This window comes from Panonychus citri, unplaced genomic scaffold, assembly GCF_014898815.1.
Source record: "Panonychus citri isolate SS breed McGregor unplaced genomic scaffold, ASM1489881v1 Contig00141, whole genome shotgun sequence".
Lineage (NCBI taxonomy): Eukaryota > Metazoa > Arthropoda > Arachnida > Trombidiformes > Tetranychidae > Panonychus > Panonychus citri.
Genome location: NW_026515546.1, coordinates 3,218,271 through 3,244,161, shown reverse-complemented (window position 1 = coordinate 3,244,161; position 25,891 = coordinate 3,218,271). Strand labels below are relative to the sequence as shown.

Here is a 25,891-nt window from a genome sequence, read left to right as displayed (position 1 = left end):
AAATCACGAATTTGAACATTGTTGATTTAAATGATTAAACTAATAATAGTTTGATAACAATTGTTTACCAAGAAATCAATAATCAATGATAACAATTACGATCTGAGGACTTAAAAGTCAATTAGATTCAATCATTAAACGATGAACAATTTTTTAACCATCATGAATATTAAAAGTTTACAATCAAAATTTTCGAAATGTATTCTAATTGGACAAATTGTTTTGAATTCGATACTCTGTAAATTAATTGGAATACCAATTTAAGATGAACAATTAACTTAGTACGATTTTTCAGTTTCCTATTCATCACCAATGATCAATTACAGTTCTACTTAGGTGTTATTATGTATAAATCAACGACAATCAGTTAATTGCTTAGTACTTGTTGGCCTGATCACGGGAATCGGTACTCGTGAACATTTCTTGTACTTCGAATCAATTGGACATTGATATTACATCATATTTTTAGAACAAATCAGAATCCAATATTATCGATCTCTGGGTCACTCTGGTCAGTTTCCTTGTGCTTCACTGGGATTTACCTTCTCAATAATGTTATCGTGATCGGAGGTTACTTTTTCTTAATTGTTCTGTCATTTCGATTCCGTCTGAGTAAAATTATCGATGAAGCTGATTGTTTCTCTTGCGAGCGCTTTGAGACTTCGTCCAATGTGAACAATTTGATTTAGTGACAATTAAGGAAGATAGTTATTTACGAGTGAGTTTAATTTACTAATAAACACTCGAGTGTTTGTAACTTTTTCGAGTTAATTTCTTACAGTTTCTTTTGGAAATTGCCTCTGGTCTAATGATGGTTTACATTAATTTTATATGTTATATTAAATCAACATGCTAATCAATAAATTACTAATAAAAATGAGCTAACGATGATCAATTCAATAGATGGTGTTACTTTTTTGTGTGAAAATGATTCTGATTTTTTTATTGAATAAAATACAATCAATGATGAATATTGATCAATTCTTAGTTTAAATTTATCAATAAGAGTGATAGAAAGAGTGTACTCTTTGATTAAAAGAAAGAAATTAATTGTTATCAATGAAATTAAATAAACTTAACGATCGTTTTTATAAAATTTTCCTTGGAATATTTAAAAAAATATTCACAATCTCCGATGAAGATGAATCAACGATCGAAGCAGGCAAACGATTTGAACATTTGTCAAAAAAATTTCGAGTAATAATGAACGGTTTCAACCAATATAACATTAATTGTTCAAACCCTAAACCTGAACAATTAGCTCGTGATCATTACAAATCCGTCGAGAAATTTGATCTAATCATCTTACTAATCAGATTAAACTACACAATACAATTGATCAGATTATTAATTTTACTATTTATCACCAACGATCAATGGCAAATATATTTAGGAGATATTGTTTATAAATCTAATTACCGACTACCAGTTAATTGCGTTCTGTTATTTGGTCTTATTGTTGGAATTATTGATTTTGAATACATTCATTATTGTGAATACACGGGAAAGTTATATTCTAGTCTTTTTAGAAAGAATTAAAGTTCGAGGATTCGAAGCAGATTATCTAAAAATGAACGAGAAACAATTGAAAAAATTTCGTATTCTAATCCGTGTGATCTTTAAATTCTACAATTGGGCTTATTTTCTGATGGTTGGAATTTCCTATGCTTTTGGTTCACAATCTTTCTCACTAATCCACAGGCATATATCAACCCTGAATTCGTCCTCTTCGTGGCCCTCTGGTCAATTGTCATCTGTTTCATCGGAATTATTTTATACGTTATACTATTCGGAGCAAGTGGTTATATTTATTTGTTTGCGATCTTGTATCGATATCGGTTACATACAGTAGTTGATGAAGCGAATTGGGTTACTAACCATTACAGTCTAGAAAATGTCAATAATTTAATTCGAAATTTGATTGACCATCTAAATGAGTTCGAAGAGATCGCCAGGATCGCTAAGTCTTTTCTCCTCTTCATCTTCACTGTTGCGATCGCTTTAGCTGAAATTTGCCTGTTTATCATCTTAATTGTCGACTTTTATTTCGCTCTTGTGATACTTGAATGTTTCTTTTTCGGACTAGTTGGACTTGGAAGTTACCTTTGCACTGATTTCACCTTTCAGGTAAGAGAAGGTTAATCCATCTACTAATTGATTTACTCTCTAATCTCATATACATCTATATCTGTCCATCATTACAACAATTAGCTTGATTGTTTGTATAAAAAATTCCATAAAATTAAATGTCACAATACTATTCCAATCAATAAAAGTTTAAAGGTAAAAACAACAATAATCGAATCGTAATCATCAGATTATTATAATTCTACTAATTGTTGATCGTTTAATTATTCAGATTCTCGAGATAATGGATCGTTCAATTGGCCCATACAATGGTATTAAGATTGGCGATGTTTGCACAATCGAGAAAGATTTTTTCTTAAAAGTAAGTTCATTGAATTGAGAAAATCGTTAATTATTAATCCGATTATTGATTAGTTTCTTTTAGAGGTTATCTCTGGTCTAATGATGATCTACGTTAATTGTATCAGTTATTTTATTGCATAATCAATTTGAACGCAAAGCTAATTAATCAATAACACTAATTGTATGCAAAGAAAACTTTAATTAAATTGATTCTTTTCATCGATTCAACTTAAATCTTTCATTATTTGATTAACAATTTTCTCACCTCATATTAGTTTCTACTTGAGATCATTTCAATAAGTTCTGTCCCATGATAGTAATTTATTGAAATGATATTATGTATAAATCAAATCAACGACAATCAGTTAATTGCTTAGTACTTGTTGGCCTGATCACGGGAATCGGTACTCGTGAACATTTCTTGTACTTCGAGTCAATTGGACATGGATATTACTACATATTTTTAGAGCAAATTAAAACTCGAGGATTGCAGACTGAATATCTGAAAATCAATTCCAATCAACTAATTAAATTTCGAGTTTTAATTCACATGATTTTCACCTTCTACAATAGACTAATGCTGACAACTATTCCGTTCACAATATCATTCTATTACATTGTGATGCTCATCAACCCAGAGATCTATCAGAATCCAATATTAGCGCTCTCTGGGTCACTCTGGTCAGTTTCCTTGTGTTTCACTGGGATTTACCTTCTCAATAATGTTATCGTGATTGGAGGCTACTTTTTCTTAATTGTTCTGCTAATGCTAATCAATAAATTACTAATAAAATGAGCTAATGATGATCCATTCAATAGATGGTGCTACTTTTTTGTGTCAAAATGATTCTGATTTTATTATTGAATAAAATACAATCAATGATGAATATTGATCAATTCTTAGTTTAAATTTATCAATAAGAGTGATAGAAAGAGTGTACTCTTTGATTAAAAGAAAGAAATTAATTGTTATCAATGAAATTAAATAAACTTTTTGATCGTTTTTATCAAATTTTCCTTGGAATATTTAAAAAAATATTCACAATTTCCGATGAAGATGAATCAACAATCGAAGCAGGCAAACGATTTGAACATTTGACGAAAAAATTTCGAGTAATAATGAACGGTTTCAACCAATATGACATTAATTGTTCAAAACCTAAACCTGAACAATTAGCTCGTGATCATTACAAATCCGTCAAGAAATTTGATCTAATCATCTTACTAATCAGACTAAACTACACAATACAATTGATTAGATTATTAAGTTTACTATTTATCACCAATGATCAATGGCAAATATATTTAGGAGATATTGTTTATAAATCTAATTACCGACTACCAGTTAATTGCGTTCTGCTATTTGCTCTTATTGTTGGAATTATTGGTTTTGAATACATTCACTATTTAGAATACACCGGAAAGTTATATTCTTTAGTCTTTTTAGAAAGAATTAAAGTTCGAGGATTCGAAGCAGATTATCTTAAAATGAACGAGAAACAATTGAAAATCTTTCGTATTCTAATCCATGTGACTTTTAAATTCTACAATTGGGCTTATTTTCTGATCGTTGGAATTTCCCTTAGCTTTTGGTTCACAATCTTTCTCACTAATCCACAGGCATATATCAACCCTGAATTCGTCCTCTTCGTGGCCCTCTGGTCAATCTCCGTTTGTTTCATCGGAATTATTTTATACGTTATACTATTCGGAATAAGTGGTTATGTTTATTTGGCTGCGATCTTGTGTCGATATCGGCTACATACAGTAGTCGATGAAGCGAATTGGGTTACTAACCATTACAGTCTAGAAAATGTCAATAATTTAATTCGCAATTTAATTGACAATCTAAATGAGTTCGAAGAGCTCGCCAGGCTCGCTAAGTCTTTTCTCCTCTTCATCTTTACCGTTGCGATCGCTTTAGCTGAAATTTGTCTGTTTATCATCTTAATTGTCGACTTTTATTTCGCTCTTGTGATAATCGTATTTGATTGTTTCTTTTTCGGACTAGTTGGACTTGGAAGTTACCTTTGCACTGATTTCACCTTTCAGGTAAGAGAAGGTTAATCCATCTACTAATTGATTTACTCTCTAATCTCATATACATCTATATCTGTCCACCATAACAACAATTAGCTTGATTGTCTGTACAAAAAATTCCATAAAATTAAATATCACAATACTATTCCAATCAATAAAAGTTTAAAGGTAAAAACAATAATCAAATCGTAATCATCAGATTATTATAATTCTACTAATTGTTGATCGTTTAATTATTCAGATTCTCGAGATAATGGATCGTTCAATTGGCCCATACAATGGTATTAAGATTGGCGATGTTTGCACAATCGAGAAAGATTTTTTCTTAAAAGTAAGTTCATTGAATTGAGAAAATCGTTAATTATTAATCCGATTATTGATTAGTTTCTTTTAGAGGTGATCTCTGGTCTAATGATGATCTACGTTAATTGTATCAGTTATTTTATTGCATAATCAATTTGAACGCAAAGCTTATTAATCAATAACACTAATTGTATGCAAAGAAAACTTTAATTAAATTGATTCTTTTCATCGATTCAACTTAAATCTTTCATTATTTGATTAACAATTTTCTCACCTCATAATAGTTTCTCCTTCAGATCATTTCGATAAGTTCTGTCCCATGACAGTAATTTATTGAAATGATATTGGAAAAAAATCAAGATGATTAACCATTTTATTGGAAAAATCAACTAATTGTTAATAGAAATCAATAGAACTCATGTGCTGCCATCTATCGGTTGGAAAGTTTTCTAAGAAAACGATTGTTTTGTTTTTCCATTGAGAGAGAGAAAGAGAAAAGTAAGTAACGTTTATCTTCATCTCTCTCTCTCTCTCTCTCTTGCCTCCGTTTATTTCTCTCTCCCCTTAACTACCTTATCTTCATCATCAGCATCTTCATCTTCATCCTCATCTCTTCTCTCAACCTGTCATCTTCTACATGCTTACGACTCTCTCTTTGCATCTGAGTTCTCCTTCGCTTCCTGGTTCCTTTATTATTTTTTCTCGCGAGAATTTTGGTCTTTATCTTTATCTTTCTCTCTTTCTCTCTCTTTCTTTTCTTCGTGTGTATGTTTATGAGCTTCGAAGTTAAATTTTTTCCAATGAAGTCAATCAGCTAAATAAACCGTAAGTATTTTTCGATCATCATCGTATTATCAACAATTAATATTCTCCCAAAGTCTTTATTTCTCCTTCTGTGGTTTTTATTTCCATTTTAAATTCTCTCCTTTTTGTTTTCTCTTAATCGAATCTTTTTTTTTCTTCTCTATTTATCTTCTGCTCGTCTTTCTATTCTCTACCTTTTCTCCTTTCTATTTTTTTTCCTCCTCATCTTCTTCACCTTAATCCTCATCATTATCATCGTCATCATCATCTCAGACTTACTGTAATCATTATTGATTATTCCTTATTACCAGCAACATTTACTCTCTCACCATCTCTTACAAATCTCTTCCTTCTGTGTAAATCTCATCATCATCATCATCTTTTGGATTTTTTAACATGATACTTTCAGCTAATTAACCAGAATTTTTTTTATCTCTATCTCTTTGTATATTTTTATCTCTCTCTCTCTCTCTCTCTCTCTCTCTCTGGTTAAAATTGAAATGTTAATCCAAAACACGTAAAGAGGATCAAGATAAACAAAATCTTCCAAAAGCCAAACATCAAATGAACCAGTTTTCAGTTAAGTGCTAATTGTGTGTTGTCTTTGTGTCTTCCTATGTTTAAATTGTGATACCTTGTGTCGGAGGCGGAAACAGGAGAGTTACCACAATTTGGTTCATCTCCTTGAAGAGAGGGAAGTAGATCTAGAAGAAGAAAACGTAATTAAAAGCCGAGTGGAAAAAGAGTCAGCGGAAATCGGAAACAAAGTGAAGAGATTAACCAGTAACCCGAAACAAACGGCGCCCTCGCGTCCCGTTACCACCACCGTTACCGCCGTTACTCATCCTCAGGTTGTTACCAATAAAATGGGTAACAAGTTAAGCTGCTCTTGTGCCCCGTTGATTAAAAAAGCTTATCAATATGAGGAACAGCCTTACCAACAGCAACGTCGACGTGATGGACATTTACTCCGTCTCTGGGCGGAGGTTTTCCATGTTTCGGCGGCATCAGGTGCTATTCGTTGGCAACAGGTCACTTCGGACCTTGTTCCGGTTAATATAACTTGTATACAAGATTCACCTGAGTGTATCTTCCAGATTACCGCCTACAATTCACAGGTTGAGAAAATTTTGGACGTTCGGTTAGCTCAACCAGGAACTCGACTTGGTCAAGCATCAGAATGTTTCGTTTATTGGAAAGATGTTGGTACCGGTGATACTTGGGGATTAAATTTTACCTCATCTGATGATGCGAAACAATTTCGTCTTCTATGTTCACCTTCATTCAAGATCTCACGAAAAGCATCTTCATCCTACTCTTTACGTCTAAATGAACCTCCCTCTAAACGAGGAGCCGGAGGTACAGCTACTGGTCCAGCAGATAAATCTCTTAGTGCAGGTAAACGTAAACCTCAGTCAACTCCATCTTCCCCATCCCGTCGAGGTTATAACACTTCTGAGCTACAATGTACCTGCATGGCTGCTGATACACTTCACAAACAACGCAATGGTCGCGTTAGGTACACAGGTTCATCGACTATGCCAAAATCTGCTTTCCGACACGATGCCACCGGTTTAACTACTTATCCATCAACAACTTCTGTTCACGCCGCTGCAACAGCCGCGGGTCAACAAGGTCGACCAGTTTCTAGTGGTGGAAGTAGACCGGCTTCGGCTGGTCAACAACATCCACAGCACCATCAACAGCAACAGCAACACCCTTCATCAGGCGCAACATCAACGACTCTTACCTCCGGACGAAGTCATCATCTTGCTCAAACTGCTGATGGAAGATCAATTCCCCACTCACAACAACAACAACAACAACAACACCATCAACAACCTCATCATCACCCTCAACACCCACAACAACACAGCTCATCTTCACAACTCGCTCATCAACATCACCCACAACAACAACAACAACAACAACAACATACTTCCTCCATCCCTAATAATCGTAATGCTCAATATTCACGTGCTCAATATGCATCTTCAGTGAGAAAGGAACAAACCCGTTCGATGGACTCAACCCTTTACCAATATCACGATAGATCAGGTGGTGTTGGCGGTGGTCATCCTAATGATGGAATGATGAACATGGGTCATCTTCGTTCCAATCATCATCCAATGGACACACACGGTGGCTTAAGATCCGCTGAAAGTGGTTCAATGGGACATATGACGGGTAAACGAATGATAATTTCAAATAATAATCACAACACAACTAACAGCAATATCCACCATCATCATCTTCATAATAATACAATTAACTCTACTAATTACTCACAGTCCGCTGATATCAAATCTCGAAGTAAAAGTTCAGACGATGTTCGTCGAACCGTTGCAACGGGAACTGATGATCTTCTTTTAGATGCTAACACTTTAAAACGTATGTTACATCCACTTCCAGGTAATGGTCATGAAAGCGGTGGAACTAAAATGTCCTCAACTGGTGTTAACACGATCACAACATCAACATCAACATCGGTTGGCGGTGGTTCTGGTCGTCGGGAGATTAATCTACTCCAACGAACTCTCACTCGACCCAACTCAGTTCCAGCCTGGAATTATTCCGATGATGGTATCACCTTAATGGGTGGGGTCATGGGTCAACATGGAACCATGAGATTAAGTCGACGTGAAGATGCCCTTGAACGTTCTCGTGCGTACAGATCAGAGGTTAGTCGACGGCGGTCACTTGAACGAACCCAGTGTGTTGATTATACTGATCAATCACCTCCATCAGATCATTATTTGTCCGATAATGCGGTTCGTTGTTATGCAACCACACCCACTCCCTCATCTTCAGGTGATGAAGGTTCAGCCTCAGTTCGCAAACTATTGGCCAAAGTTGATGCGGTTACTCGAGAGGTCGCAGCTTCTGGAGGTGATATGACGGTGGGTGGTAAACGTCCCTCGTCACCAACAATTAAACTCCTCCAAGAGTATGAGACTCACTTGAGAAACGCACTGGCCAAAGGATGTGATGCTGACACTTACTCATTGAATACCTTTGAGAACATTTTATCGCAATCGATGGAAAATGTCGTCAGCCTAATGAGAGAGGTTCAAAATGAACTGGACGCTATTCGTCGTGAAGAGCAACAATATCGCTCTACCGAGGATCCAACAGCATTTATCGCTCCTCATTCTACTCCAACATCTTCTGGTCCTCATCATGCCCCACTTTTTGGTTCTATGGGTGGTTCTCACCACTCCCTTCATCATGCCCACCACCATCATAATCAACATCTTTCCCACCATCATTCCTCCTCTTCCATTCATCAACTCGCCTCAGCATCAACCCACCACCAACCTAATCAATTTCCCTCTCGATCATCTTCCTTGGTCAACAAACCTTATTGGACCCGAAGCTACACACTTCCCTCCCGGGGAACTTCACTTCCACCTCCAAGTCTTCAGGGAAGTTCAGCTTCCGATTTATGTTCAGTGTTGAAGAAAAGTTCTGTTCCCCACCTTTTGGATACTCTATCAGCCGATGCAATTGGTAGACCCGGCGGATTGTTCCCTGGCTCTATGGTGGCTCAAGCTTCCTTTGAGAGCACAGATTCAAAAGCTTATTTAACATCATCTGAGGTAAGTCAATTAAAATCTTAAACTTTTCTTAGCAATTAACTTATAATGATAAGGTTTCCGTTGAACAAATGACAATTTATCAGAATCATCATTGATTTTCAAATAGTCTCACTCAATTTAATTTGATATGATTAATTAGTAATTACCTTAGCATCATTAGTTGAATTAAAAAGGTATCAACAGTAAATAAATTCAAACAATTTACATGCTCAAGTTGATTGTTATCATAACCATCAACGTAGCAAAAATGTTAACCGTCCAAACAAATTAACCATTAGTTGATTTTAACTGTTTGAGGCATAAAGAAACAATTTAGTATTTTTTTATGCTGTTCATTGTAATTATATTAATATAAATTATATTTTTTGTTGATTATTACAATTAGTTGCTTTTTTCATGCTAATTATAAAACGTCTTAATATCAAAGTTCAAATGTGATTTTTGTTTCTCAATAGAAACTAATTCAATAAAATGTCAATCTAATGAATATAATCTGATCAATACTGATACAGTTAATTGTTGATTGGAAGCCACAATCAATTTCTGATAAGTATTTGATAAAATTTTCTCAACAATCAAAGGAACTGTTTTTGTTGATGACATAATTTTGTTTCATCCTTCAGATGAAAATAATACTGATGAAGATGCTTGGATATGCCAAAGTAATATGATCAAATTTTACTTGGGATGATGAAGATGATGATGAGCAAGATGAGAAGCCTAATTTTTGGTTCCTTTTGTTGTTATATTATCAACAACAACCCAAAGTCAAGTTAGGCTTAGGATGATTCCGGAATAGTTTCCAAGTGAAAACCTTGTCTATGTTAATAAATTTGGCCATAATCCAATCATTATCATCATCATGATTATCACCAACAAATTTTCCCTTCATCTTCATCCAACAACAATCAAATCTAGTATAATATTCATGATTCTGATATCATTTGGCTATGGAATATAATTATCCATCATGATAATCTCTCATTCTCTACTTTTACCCACAACAATCAAATCCAAATTACAATATCATTAAGCCTTAACAAAGTATTTTCAACATTCTAATTATCCTTAGCAAGCCAATGACCTTAATTAATCTAACAATTTACTCAACAACAATCAACTTGATCTACTGTTTTTAAAATTAAGGTAAACGAGATGAGCAAAAAACAGAAAAATACTCAATTAATTCAAATTGATAATTATTGGCCAATTTGGAGACCAAGTAATCATTTAATTGTTTGGAATGATGCTAATTCAAAGCATGTCAATCAAAAGCAGTTAAATCAAAACAACAACACACAAATAGTGAATAAAAAACCCATCAAAAGAAAGCAAAAAGTTGCTACAGAAAAAAAGACATCATCTACAGACACAGGGAAAAGAAAAGAGATGAAGATGAAGATGAAGATGATGACGAATGAAATGAAGAAAATGTTCCAAGTAATTCAATGTTGATTGTGATGAAGAAGATGTTTGAAGTTAGGAAGAAGAAGAAAAAGTTTCGAAAAGAAGAAGAGAAAAAAATTCGAAGCAAAAAGAAATAATCTTAACAAAAGGAATTGATATGATTCTGAAGACACCAGAACTTCTGAATGACAAGGTTCAGATGAAAAGACAGTAACAATGATTTACTGTTGAAACTTTAGAAGCAAAATTATATATAGAGAGGGAGAAAAATATTATCAGTGGAGGATGATGATGATTATCATCATCAGGGAGTTTTTTTTTCTTCTTTTTTCATGAGAGAAATTCAGAAATTCTGAATCATTGGAAATGGATCAACAATGAAAACATGATATGGAATTAATTTCTCATGTTTATCTTGATCATTGTTCAATCTTCATTTCTATTGATAAATTTACTAATGATAATTAGTTTTGAATTAATTGATTGTCTCTGGTCTCTGTTTCTATTGATACATTGTTTTTGAAACTTTAACTGTTATTGATTTGACAAAACTACTTTTCATTGCTGAAGGTCACTTTCATTATTGATTTAACTTCTTGGTTTTCACAATTAAATTAATCACACTGAACATAATTTGTCGATTAACATTGAAAAATATAACATTTTCCTCTTCCTAATCCAGTTTTTCCATTAACAGTAATCAATAAAAAATTTCTTAATCAAATGACTGATCAGTAATCAACATGTTCTCAGTGGGAGTTGATGAAGATTAGATTCTGGTTACGATTAAAAATTCAATTCTTTACATTGATTTACTGATCAATTTTCATCATCAATGAGAAAAAGAAAATTATTAACGTTTGATCAGCTGATTTTTAGGTTCTTTTGAGCTTTAAAAAATTCTGAATTTCAAGGTCAATGGGATCATTTCCTTGAGGAACCCGTCCAGAGGTCATTTGGAGGCTTACCGGGCACATTTATATCAATGTTAATGATTTGCTGTCGATTTTACCACAATGAATTAATTGGGCAAAAGAGACACTAAGATGATTAGGATGATAATCTAATATTTATACACTGAATCAAATCAATGGCTGATCGTCGTTATTTCAGTGTATTAATAGTTCATTGAACTAATTTTGTTATATAATTTATGGTACAATAAGTTTAATGATGTTGGTGAAAACAATAAATAAAACTGCTACTACAATAATTTGTTGTATTGAAAGTTAATTATGATTAACAAATTAAGATGAAAAGAGTAATCGTTTTCACTGATGATAATGATGTTACTTTGGTGAGATGAGCAGAAAAAGTAGATATAATCTTTGAAATTTGACCTGAAAAGATTAAGGAAAATCCTTATCATCATCATCTCAATTACAACCTTAATGTGTAGGCGATGAGGATAACATAATCACCAGAACTTTTTCTCTTGATCTGATTCATTTATATCTCTGAACAATATCATCATCATCATCACCATGAAGACAATTGATTCTGATGAGTGAAAATATTTATAATAACAATTTGCTTTCATCTTCAATTATTATGATGAAAATTGTCAAACTATTTTTTTACTGTTATGAAATTTTCAGTGCAATGGTTTGATAATAATAGGGTTTTGTCATGCATTTCAATATTTGAGTTACTTTTTCATCTTCCATGATGATATTATCCTTGAAATTTATCCCTTAGTAATTAGAGTAACATTTGATCAATTTTTTTCTTCTGATTAATTCTGATTCATTAGATGTATAAACTTTGAGAAGTTACAATTGGATAATTGAAAGAATGATAATATTACCATATTACAATTGGTAGCAAACAGAAAAATCTAATTTAATTGTTAGTTGATTCAATTCATTGATCACTGTTTAATCAATCGTATCTCTATCTCATCTAATACCTTTTCTTTTCATCTAACCATCATCATCTTCATCATCCTTTTCCTCTCCTTCTACATCCTTATCTTCATTTCATCTTCATCTTCCTCTTTCTTAATCTTATTTCAACGATCGATTGTCAAGTAAACCTAATCGATTGAACCTTCTTCAGGTTCCTAATTTTATCTCTCTTATAAGTAACTCTCAGTGAATACTCATGTCCAAATTCAAACTAAATCCATGACGATAATTGTTACGATTGAATTTAATGGTTAGAACACTCTGATTCTTGTTCAGTTGATTGTGGCCTCATTCCGTTCATTACCGTTGCAGTTTAATTTGTTGTCTCTCTCTCTCTCTTTGTAGCATTTAAACATTGATGATATCATTAATTATATCATGTATATGTTGACATCTTTTCACTGATTCTTAAGTAATTTAATCAAATTGTATTAGAACCCAAACAATCAGAATCTTGATAAGATTCCTGAGGAAAAGTTCTGATGATGTTTTGTTTCCCTCAAAGTTTGTTGATTGTTTCTCATAGTATTTTATATATGCTGATTATCAAGGAAAAACAAACATTTGATTAAATTAAATCACGATTCTGAATCATTTTTATTAATATAAATTGTTGTTTTTTTCTCATTTGTTTCATGCTGTTTAAATATTATCATCATCTTGCTGATTATTTAATAATTTGTTGATTATCTTTGGATCATTTGAATTATATTTCTCATTTGATTGAGCAACAATTAATTTCAATCCTAATTACAATTAATGATACAACGGTTGATAAATTTTCATCAAGTGACAATAACAGTTAATTGTTAACTCCAACTAGCTTATTGTTCAATAAGATTGGAAATTGTTAAGGTTGTGAGCTTAGTAATTAGATTTAATTGATTAGTTTGTTGTTCTAGTTTTTAGATAAATTGATTTAATTGTTGGTACATTTAGAGTAAAACAATTAATTCTGTTCTTTGAAATCTTTCTCTTCTATCATTATCATATGTTCAATCAGCATTTTATCATATGAATTGTTTGTAACAACAATCAAGAATATTGTTACTTATGTTACCAGTTTTCATTTTGATCGAAATCAAATTAACCATAAATTGTCAATCAAAAGTTTAAAAAATTGATTCTTAATAATATATTGTCCATGAAGATGATTGTCATTATATTTGATAAGCAAATTGTAAGTATTGGTTGAGAAGCAGAAAATCAGAATTCAATATCATTACATGAAATGGTGAATATCATGAATCATGATAAAAAAGTTTCTGAAATTTTCATTCGTATCGATTGATGATAAAGTTGGATTTTTATCATATTATCTCAACGATGATAATTCAGAAAGAGAAAGAGAGAGAGAAGGAGCTGAATAAAGAAATGGAATTCACCATATTCATGATACTATGCTTGATCCACTTGATAGAAAATGATGATGATGCTCATCATGATCATCATCTCATGAGATGATTCAGAAGATTCAGAATTTTGTTAAGATTGGAAAGAGATTGATAGTCAATGATTTACATTTTGTATTCTTCTCCTCATCCTCATCTTCATTTTTTATCTTTCCAATTAACATCATCCTTAGAATACTCATCATTTTTATCAACTACTGCTCGAAAATGATGATACATTGATGTTAATCCAAGTACTGATGATAAAAATTACTTATCATATAATGTGTTTACTTTCATAGGAAACTTTATCATCTTCATCTTTATCCTCATAGATTTTTCATATTTTTATCGTCCATGTCCAGAGAGCTAAAGATGAGGATGAAAAGTGAGAATTGGATGATAAACTAATATTTCGCCGTTGCATTAATAGTAAATATTTGTAACTCCCAGGGAATGATTCTGCTTCTGGTCTTGAGATAGAAATGAACTTTTTTCTACCTCCAAGACTAAATAATTTATTATAATAAATTATTATCCATAAAAATATAATATTATTTAATTGTCACTTGAAGTTAAGTTAAATATGATTTTCACAAACTCCCACTGTCTCTGATGTAAATACAACTCTAAATTCATTAATGTTTCAATCTAATTTGTGATCAACTTGTAACAATTAAGATAAAACAGTTTCCTCTCATTTAATTTCTTTCCGTTGATTTTGATTAATTTCACTTGTAACTGATTAGTGAAAGATGAACACAAAAATAATAATCTTCCATAGGGAAACCATTGGCTCTGTTTTCTTCATCAAATCCAAAAGGTTTCTCAATCTATTTTCCTATTGTTATTGGTTAATCCCTTTTAAGATTATATTGTCTGTGGATAAGGATTAGTTTTCATTTCTTTTCATCGTTCTTACAAATTTAATCACAGATTATACATAAATTTGGGATTCATCATCTTAATCCTCAATTTCCTAATCCATATTAAAACTTAATCTCATATCTTTTTCATTAACTTTACTACTCATTCAATTGTAATACTGATTAGGAAACTTTAATTTCCACAATCAATTTAACCTTTAATGAAAAAGGTTAATTGTTGACATTTACTCATTAATTGGATGTAATCTCAAAGGACAAACACAGTTGTAAGTAATAATAAATGACAATTAACTATTAAATAGTTAACGGAAATTAGTTTTAATCAATGAATGATTTGATTAAACAACAATAATTAAAAAATTGAAACTTTAATTGATAAAAATATAATAGTGAAAAAACAGTTAATCAAAAAATTATCAAGCTGAAAGTTTAATTAATCATTTTGATTAGATAATTGATTTAAATTGTGTAAACACAATTGAAGATCCAACTAATCCCAATGAAACCGTTTAAAAGGTTTTATGTAATTAATTGTTCACAATTAAGATTATAATTATTAATCAAATTAAATTGGTCAATTAGTGATCTGGTTTTTGATAAACTTCAAGTAAGATTGATAACTAATATTCAGGGTGGAGGTTGAATTGTGTGGGTGTAAAAAGATGGAGGATGGAGAGAGAGAGAGAGAGAGGAGGAGAAAGATGAATCTTTATCTGGAAACGTAAAGAAAAAAGTTCAGTTGAGTTCAGTTTCCATGAATAAGTAAAATTTCATGGTGAAAATCAGGATTCATGTTTTTTTCTCCTCTGAAAATGAGAAGAGAAAGAAACAGAAGCATGAAAAAAGTTCATGTTGAGCCAATCCAATAATTCACAGACTCAGAAATTTGTGTTTCTTTTTTTCTAGGTTAGTAAAAGTTTCATGTGTGTTCAGAGTTTGTACTAGGAACCATTAAATGTATCATGCAATCAAATTGAAAGGAGGAAGAAGATGAATCTGAAAAACCTTTCTCTTTCTCTTTCTTTCTTTTTTACAAGATGATGATGATGATGATGATTTTGGATTCTGATGAGAAGAGGAATGAATTTTTGTCGCTCTCAGTTGGGCAAACAAGTTTAAATTACAGTTTCTAAGTAAACAAAGTTACAGTTCTGCTTGGACAGCAAAGAGCATCAACAACACACAATCAGTTGAGTTCTAGAGACGATGGGATTGGTGGTGGTGGTGGAAGATGAAGATGAAGATAAAAGAGGAAGATGAACTTTTATACTTGAAGGAGGAGGAAGATAAAGGGATGAGTATCAAGAGGATAACCTTTCACTTTTTTGTCATTAATTTAGTTCACCAAATGATAGTAATCATAATATAAATGTTTCCACTTTCTACTTTTAGTATCAACAAACATCAACATCTACACCTTACAATTAAATCTGTCATTATCATAATTATCATCCATTGATTGTTATTGATTAAATTGTTTACTTTCTTTCTTTACTATCATAACAATTACCATATTCGTTAATTAGTAAAGTTGAACGATTGTTATTCAAATGATAATAATCGTCCAACGATCAATCCCTTTGCCCTTGTCAAGGTTATTCAATATTTTCAATGGATTTTCATTCCATCTTGACAATTTCTATTGATTTCTAACACCAAATTAAGTTATTATCACCATTGGTAATTAGTAATTATGGTTGAATTGACAAACGAATTAGAAAAAAATTTTATGATTTATAAATTTTTCGCTCATGTGGTGAACTCTATGGGCAACGAAATAAACTAAACTCTGGGAGTTGATTGAATTTTTTTATCTTCAACACAATTAATCATTCTGATTGTTAATAATACCTTTGACAACAATCAATAACAATTTATTAACAATGGAAAAGAAAATGAAATTAACCTTTACTAATTTTTTCTTCCCATTTTATTTCATTAATCTTAAATCAATCATTCAATTTGATTTCAAGAGCTTTTTTTTAACAATAGTTTATTGGATTAGTTTTGATTATGTTATCAACGAAACAATTTACTACAATTTATCACTTTAAAATTAGTTGGATTAACTGATCATTCTTAGATTGATGATAACGGTAATAATTATCATCAATCGGTGGTCAATTTAAAGTCTGTTCAAATGAAAGTTAATTATTACTCTGATTTAAATTGATTAAAAAAACAGGAAAATGATTAAAAAATGACAAATTTGTTTACCGGTTGATTATAATAACCATCAAAATGATAATATAATTATGATAAATGGTTGATTTAATTTAGATTCACGCAAAATCTAATTTGAATTCATCATCATCTCTATTTTCATCTTCATCTATTTTTCATATTTAATAATTTACTGAAAACTATGATTATGATAATCAGAATGAAGAAAATGATTTTAATTTTTATCTCATCTTCAATTCACCTTAATTATTTTCTCTGATTAACTTTTTCCTATTTACTATCAAGCATCCTCATCCTCATCCTTTTCATCATCATCTTTGCTATTACTGTATGAGTGTTACAGAGAGAAAGGAAGAAAGAAAGAGGAAATTAATTGAATGAAAGATGAAGTTGATGGTGATGAAGAAGATGAAGATGAGGATGATAAAGTCCAGACAAAGTGATGGTAAATGTTTGACCTAAATGTTAACAGTTAAACAAAAATAATCATCATCATCAAGGTGACTCTCTATGAGAGTTTATTAACTTAAGGATATTATTCTTGAAACAATTTATGAATATTTAATAAGTTAATGGTTAGTGATTAGCTTTACTGTTAAATTGAATACAGATATGATTTATTAATTGAAATGAGATGAAAATTGATCAATACATTTTGATTATAATTATGGTAAATGTTATGATGATGATTTGTATCATTGTTTTTTCATCTTTTTCTCATGTTTACTCAGTTTACTTGTAGTTTTTTATTCATGTTTCGGATCACCAGGTTTGTATCATCATCTGATGATGATAATGGTGGAAGGTGGGGTTGAGTTGATGGAGAAGAGGGATGAGGATGAGGATGAGGATGATAAAACACCATGAGAGTCTCTTTTGTTATCTACTTTTTTCTTCATCAATTTCTACTCTTTTTTTTGCTCTTCCGTTTCTATCGATTATTATTATTAGTATTTCTCCCTGCGCGTTGGGTGTTGATTGTATTCCAGTTGAGTTAAGATGAAAGTTCTGAAACAAATTCTGATCATTCTCAGTTGAACTTTTTCCCTCTGATTCTGTGTCTTTCTTTACTCTCTTTATCGCTTAAGAAAGAGGAGAAAGAGCAAGAGAACTACCAAAGAGAAGTAACTTTCAGCCATATTTTGGGTTTATCAGCATCTTTTTTGTCCTCCCTGTACTTCCCATCATCCTGAGGATGGTAATGGTGTGGATGGTGATCATCATCATCTCCCCCTTCTCCTTTTCTCTCTCTTTTTCCTTTATTTATCTTCCTATTGCTTCCTGGTAAAATTATCAAAGAACCAGAAAATAAGTGATAATTTAGCAAAACCTAAAAACCTCCAATGGTTTATAACGTATATTTGATACAATTTGAATAAATCCATCATGATTAACATTCTGATCTTTTAATTGCCACCATAATTGATTAATCATCGACTTTAATTACTGTTTCATTTCCTCAAAATCATCTTACCATCATCTCAGTTTCCCTTTCATCATCATCCTAGTTTCTTGTTATTGTTATTATTTTTGTCTCAAATTCAATCTCAGTGTTAAAATGTTCAGTTGATTGTGATTTTTTTGATGATAATAATTAAGTCTAATTGTTAATTACTATTCTAATGTGCCTAAATTATCAATAGTAACCTTTATTCATTGTTTTTTTGATTAAAATGTGAATAGTTTCATCAATGAAATGTTCAATTGATTGACTTTGATTGTTGATCAAATTGTTTCCATCTTGATCAATTTCTTAACAGTTAACCATCAATTTTATTATCGTTCATTACAATTAACTTTTACTGCCAATGAATAATTCATTAAATCAGAGCAAAAGTGAAATGGATTAACAATTTAAATTGTGATATTTGCAACTATTCAGTATTAATCTATAAATATACAAACACACACACACACACAATTAAAAAGCCTTACCAACAATTAAATCAACATCAACAATTAGTTTCCGTTCACACACAGAAAACAATTTATCTCAGTATTAATCATTTAAAATTAATTTTGCTTTGCAAACTCAGACCAATATTTATATTGTATTTAATTGAAACCAAAGGCAGATCAAAACAGTTAATTGCAATATGATTAATTGTAATTCAATTACAAAACAAATCAATTCCATATCCATCCTGATAAAATAATCCAGAAAGCAAAAACAATTAATCTGTATCTAAATCAATAACTGCAAAGCAGTAAAGTCTAATTTATTTAATCAGTAAAGTTAATAATTAATTGAATCGTCAATCGTTTGATTGTAATTGTGATATTGTAAAGTTTTAATTGTTGATAATTTGTAATCATGGTGATGGCAATCGATACGTTGACAAGACTTTGCCCCGGGGTTTTGTTTGATTGGCGCTTGTACGCTGAACGAGGTTCACCTCGATACTTTCATCGGCACACCGATAATCATCGGGTCGACGACTGTGAACTGACCTTTTTGAACAAGGTACAAACACCGATTTGCAATATTGATGATTAATTGTTATTATTCATTTGTTTTAAAGGAAACATTATCATTAAAATTATCTGAGATTTTTTGGAAATCATTTAAATTAATTTTGTATTTTCGTCCGTTTTTTAGATGTCCGATGATGAGCGACTTTCTCTGACCACTGCGATTTCCGACGATGACGATGGTGAACTACGCAACTCTCCATATCGAGCTAAAAGTGGAGCAGCAGCGGCTGCCTTTCAGTGTACGGGAGCAGTTCGTAAGGCCGGATTTTTATCAGTCAAAAAATGGCTTCTTCGTAAACGGCATCAGGTTGAATTGGCTCGAAAACGAGGCTGGAAAGGTTATTGGGTTTGTCTTAAAGGGACCACAATACTTTTCTATCCTTGTGATTCCCGTGATGGTCGAGCCATAGAATCAAAACCTCGACATTTAATTATTATCGATGGTTCCATCATGCAACCCATTCCGGAACATCCAAAGCGAGATTTTGTCTTCTGCCTGTCAACCGCTTTCGGTGATGCCTACTTGTTTCAAGCTCCTTGTCAGATGGAGCTGGACAATTGGATAGACGCGATTCACAACGCTTGTGGATCGGCATTTGCCCGACATCGCGGTAAAACAGGGACTCTCCACTTGCTTCAAGAGGAAGTTCATCGAATCGACCGATCAATCGAGGCCGATGCTAAACTCAAACACTTGGCTGAACTTCAATTGACCGTTGTCGCTGATCCAGATTCTCGTAAACAACTAACAGATTCAATTCGCTCCAATGACGAGTCCCTCGAATCTTATCATTGTGAACAATTTCGTCTTCGCTGTTATCTGTCCTCTATCCAAGGGACCGAACTACCTAATCCCAAAACCCTGTTAGCCCATGTTTCCAAGCCAACCAAGTCGATACTCAATCGTCTTGGTGTTTTCACAGTTTCCTCTTTCCATGCTTACCTTTGTGCCCGTTCACCGTCAACCTTGAAAAATATTATCTCTTCTCGAGGATCAACCCGCCGTCGAGGTGTGTCTTCGTCCTCTCCTGCACCAACATCGGCAATGGCATCCGGTGCAATTTCAGCTTCCACTCGATCTCTTTCCCGTCATTCCTCCGGATCAAAAATAGCCGCTTCTTCTGGACTCTCCAGATCAGCTGAACTTCCGTCAGATAAATTGGTTCAAATGATTTTACCTCCGGATGATTCGATTCACACGGTCCATGTTCGTGGTACCGAAACAGTTGAAGATCTTCTTTGGTTAGTTTTCACCGAGAAACAAATGTCACCCAATGATTACTTTATCCGCTGCAAGCGTCTCAATGGTGAACATTATATCCCGTCCCGACACGAAGTTGTTGACCATTTACCTCCTTTCGAGGTGATGGAAGTGGCCGCTAAAGTTTTGTACCAAGTTGAACTTTCCCGACACTCATTGGATCAATTATTTGGTTTCTCAGTTGAAGCCGAACTGGTTGAGAATTCAATTGACCCCCATAATCAAGATGAACTTTGTGTCTTTGTGTCCCGGGTCGAGGAATCAAGTTTAGCCGCTAATCAAGGCCTTAAAAAGGGAGACGAAATTATGGTCATTAATGGTGCCATTGTTTCCGATCTTGACATGATGTATATTGAATCAGTTCTTCAAGAGGAATTATCACTTTGCATGATGTTACGATCTTGTCGAACTGAACCACCTGACCCCGGGTCAGCAATTCGGTCAACCGATGATTTCATCGAATCTCTAATGTGCCCACCACCACCTTCAGATGGACACATGAGTGATGAGATGATTGGTAAATTAATTGTTCCCTCGCCGCTTTGGGTTCAAGAGAGAAGTCGAAGTGGATCAATCCCATCATCTTCAGGTAATCTACCCACTGGCTCGATGTCAGGAAACTCAACAGGTCTATCAAACACTGGCACTAGTGGTGGTGGCGGTGGTGTGTCCACATTAACAACGATAGCACCACCAATGAACACTTGTTTACCCCTTCAAGTGACCGGTGAACAGATCGCTGAGAGTTTACTGAAAAGTGCTGAACAGGTAACATCAGAATTATGCCGAGTTACCGGTGGTACAAATACCAATGCAAGTGGCATCTCAACGAAAGGTTCAACCGCCGACCAAGGTACTAGTGGCTACGCCGCCAGTGGATCTGGTGGACCAGTCGCTGTTTACCCGCCACAATATGTAACCACAAGTAAATCAGCAACCCAACATATTCACACTAGTCAATTACAATATCACAAACCTTTAGTAAACAATTCAATCAGCCTTTCATCAACTAGCGGACAAACGGCCTCACGAAGTACCGATGATCCAGAAAATGTCAACAATCAGGGTTACATTAAACGACCACCATTATCTGATGCAGAAAAGTTAAGAAAAGTAATCAAGGAACTAGTTGATACCGAAAAAACTTACGTTGAGGTAAATATAAGAAAACAATTAACATTTACAATCTTCTAATTGTTGAATTTTTTTCTCCCTCAATTTAGCATCTAAACAATTTACTAGACACTTACCTGGAACCCATGAAGAGGCAAAACTTAGTTTCCAATGGTGACATTAGTTTACTTTTTGGTAACATTCAGGAGATTGTTAACTTTCAACGTGCTTTCCTTGATTCACTTGAGGAAGCAATTAAATTAGATTATTCTTTTGATTCCTACAATCAACCTCCACAATTTAGAAATATCCTTTTCTCCATTGGTAATTCATTCCTATTATATGCAGATAAATTTAAATTATACTCTTCCTTTTGTGCTTCCCACTCCAAGGCTTCCAAGATCCTTCATCCCTCATCCGAAGCGGCACAAAATCCGGCACTCATTGAATTCCTACACACAACCTCCAGAGGTCAACATGCCAACTCTCTAGAATCCTATCTAATTAAACCCATCCAAAGGATATTGAAATATCCACTCCTCCTTTCGCAGTGTAAATCATTGACCGATCCCACCTCCGATGAACATAAACACCTCTCACAAGCACTCAAAGGTATGGAACGGGTTGCTGAGCATATTAACGAAATGCAAAGGATCCACGAAGAGTATGGGGCCATTTTTGATCATCTACAAAGGCAACACTTGAAATCGCTGAAAATTTCCATTGAATTGAGTCCTGGTGAACTTTTATATTATGGTGGAGTGGAATGGGTTAATATTAGTGAATTTTTGGGTAAAATTAAGAAAGGGTTAGATTTACATTCGATGTGTTTTGTGTTTAAAAGTGCGGTTGTTTTTCTATGTAAGGAAAGGATTCGACAGAAGAAGAAACTTGTCTCAGTTTCATCGAAAATCTCTGAGGTGGAAATAATTCGCTATCAGGTTCTAATTCCGGTTACTGAAGTTCAAGTTCGAGCAACATCAACCAAATTAGAAGATAAAAACTCATCGAATGCAAATAATAGTTCTAATCAAATCTCTACTCTTCCGGGCGCTGGTATTAATGCCGATACAACTGGTGCTTCCTCGTCGACCTCTGGTTCACAATATCTATGGGAATTGATTCATCTACGTTGTTCACAAATCGGTGTTTCAACCCAACGTCGAACCGAAAAAGTTTACCAATTATCTAATAGTACAAATGAATTTCGTAATGCATTCCTACGAACAATTAGACAAATAATTAGAGAATCAGTTCGTAAAATGGCCGTGCCTGTAACAAAACCCGCTCTCACCTCGAAATCAGCTTTCCAAGAATCATCAAATCCAGTTAATCATCATTATGTTAAAGATAAACCATCACAACAATCAAATTCAGAATCACAAGGAACTAAACCAATTCCTAATTCAACAACGACAACCGCTGAGACTCATCATCACTCGTAAGTGTTAATCAATTAACTAATCAACCAACTTTGTAAAATTAACTAATCCAGAAAAAAAAGATGCAACCAAAATCCTTTAAATCTTTCTAATCCTTTTCCAATCAACGCCTGATTATCATTTGACTTTTTCCTTTACACTTTTTGTTTATTATTTTCTTATTTTATTTTCATCTTTTACCTTCAACAATTAAACTATTACCTTAATTGTGATGAAAAACAATCAGTGACAAATGACAATAATGACAGAGAAAAAAAACAAAACAAAAAATGAAATTTTCTCTTCTTGTTTATCATCATCCTTGACCACAATAATAGCCTTTCCCGGTCATCATCAATAACGGCTACACCATCAAGCGGAGGTGCAATCGGATCAAATCAACAAACCACCAAGCCAACAATTAAACAAAAACCCGCTCCACCGCCGAGAGCACCAACAACAACCAAATCAACAGGAGGACCTACAACAGCTCAACAACAAGCGGCAATGAAGGAGAAAATGGAACGTGAACATAATCATCATCATCATCATCATCATCATTCATCATCTTCATCATCAGGTAGCAAACAAACCGTTAGTTGTGGTCTTTGTGGTGCCGATGTTGGTCTAGGCCCCAATGATGGTTCCAATAAAATATCAAGTAAAACTGATAAACATCAACAGGGAACATCATCATCAACAGATAAATCTGATCCTTCATCATCTTCAGGAAAAGGAGGAGTAGGTGGTAGAAATAAAGATGAATTAAAAGATGTTGCATCATCTTCATCTCATGAAGATAATCATGATAAACTAAATCAAAGGAGATCAAGTAAACAATAAGATTAAAGAATCAACACTCAACAATTAATGTGAAATAATAACAATTCAACATAATATTTATCAGCAATATAAACAAATTATTATATAAAAAGATGAGGATGGAAAATATAAAAACTCAACTTAATCAACAAACTTTTCAACAATTAACTAATATAATTATAATAACGATTAACTAATGAGAGGTAGAGATTAAATTTGTATTGGGAAAATCAAGAGCAACACAAAATGTGCCAAGGTAAAAGCCCTATGATTGGATTAACACTCATTAATTAGTTAATCAATTTGTGATTGACCTGATTAATTAATCTCTCTCACTCTCTATATCTTTTCCCACCCTCATGCCTCCCACTCCGATTAATATTTCATAATGAATTATATACACACAATAATAATACTTATATATTATATTACAAAGGCTTCCACAATTAAGAAACTTTTTCTAATCACAATGCTAACAATTAACATGATAAACAAATGACATTATTAAGTTAATATCATTGATTACAATTAATGATTAATAATAATGATAAAAAAACGATTTTGCTAATTCATTTGTATTCAATTCACTCCTCAGTGTGATGCTGATTTGAATTGATCATATTTGAATTAAACAAGAAAATTAACTAATTAATTGACTTGAAGCTCAATGTTATGATTAATTGTTTTCAAATGTTTACAATTTAAATTAATCATAACACTTTCTCTCTAATCTCTCTTCTTGTAATCAACTAATTAACTCAAATAATATAAACCAAATTAACTAACTGCAAGAAATTTTCTTTTGATTAACTAACAATAATAACTAAATTTGTTTAATAATATTATTGATTAACATGGTAAACAAATTTATGATTGATGCCTGACAATTTACAACCAAAGCAACAATTAAGTCTAAATTTGATTAGTTAATTGTAATTAACTGGTCATCTTTGCAATATAATTTTAATTGTTATTTAAATTTTATTCATCCTCTCCTTTAATTATGATTAATTAGCAGAAATATTGATTTATATTGTTGTAAAGTAACAACAACAATTTAAGTTGATTATTCATGATTCGAGTAAAAATATTAACGATCTCATAATTTGATCAAATTAAATAACAATTTAAATTGATAACTGTCAATGATAATAAAGAAGACAAGAAAACAATTAAATCAAATCATCTTCTCCTAATTAATCAATAATAATCACAACAATTACTAAATTGTCACAGATCTCAGATCCATTTTTTTAACCTCACCATTAATCATTTTCATTTTCATCAATAATCATAATTAATGTTTTCCTTAAGTTGAAATTACAATTAAACAACTACAACAATTACCTAATTATATAATTATCCTGAAATGATTTGTTTCACTTTGTTATTAACAATTAAAAACTGAACAATTCCCACAGCCGAAAATGTTGTTATCACAATTAACTTAAATTGATTAACACAATTAATTATGTTCATTTAATTAAGAAACTATAAACAATATTAGTAAATTATCATTACAGTCCTTTGTTAATTTTCAATGATTAATTGAAAAATCATCAAATTAATTGTTAGCTCAAATTGTAAAACTAATTATGAATTTGATTGTTTTCTGAGAAACTGATCAACGATTGTTAATTGTCAATACTGATTGTAAATGTAATTGCACTTTTTGTCATCATCAGGTAGCAAACAAACCGTTAGTTGTGGTCTTTGTGGTGCCGATGTTGGTCTAGGCCCCAATGATGGTTCCAATAAAATATCAAGTAAAACTGATAAACATCAACAGGGAACATCATCATCAACAGATAAATCTGATCCTTCATCATCTTCAGGAAAAGGAGGAG

The 25,891-nt window shown here is 32.6% G+C and overlaps 1 protein-coding gene across 3 annotated transcripts; it reads left to right on the top strand.

Moving 5' to 3' along the window:
• The first annotated feature begins 5,304 nt into the window (after nucleotides 1-5,304).
• On the top strand, nucleotides 5,305-25,182 carry LOC128395233 (protein still life, isoform SIF type 1-like). Of its 3 annotated transcripts, XM_053355637.1 has the most exons (6): nucleotides 5,307-5,598; nucleotides 6,101-7,764; nucleotides 7,990-9,176; nucleotides 19,552-21,843; nucleotides 21,912-23,242; nucleotides 23,561-25,182. In XM_053355637.1, exons 2-6 carry the CDS (start codon nucleotides 6,444-6,446, stop codon nucleotides 24,063-24,065), a joined length of 6,636 nt encoding a protein of 2,211 aa, XP_053211612.1. In that variant the 5' UTR covers nucleotides 5,307-5,598; nucleotides 6,101-6,443; the 3' UTR covers nucleotides 24,066-25,182. The 3 variants fall into 3 exon arrangements, with proteins under 3 accessions (XP_053211613.1, XP_053211612.1, XP_053211611.1); XM_053355638.1 differs by having other exon boundaries at nucleotides 5,305-5,598; nucleotides 6,101-9,176; nucleotides 23,470-23,703; XM_053355636.1 differs by having other exon boundaries at nucleotides 6,101-9,176.
• The last annotated feature ends 709 nt before the right edge of the window (nucleotides 25,183-25,891 follow it).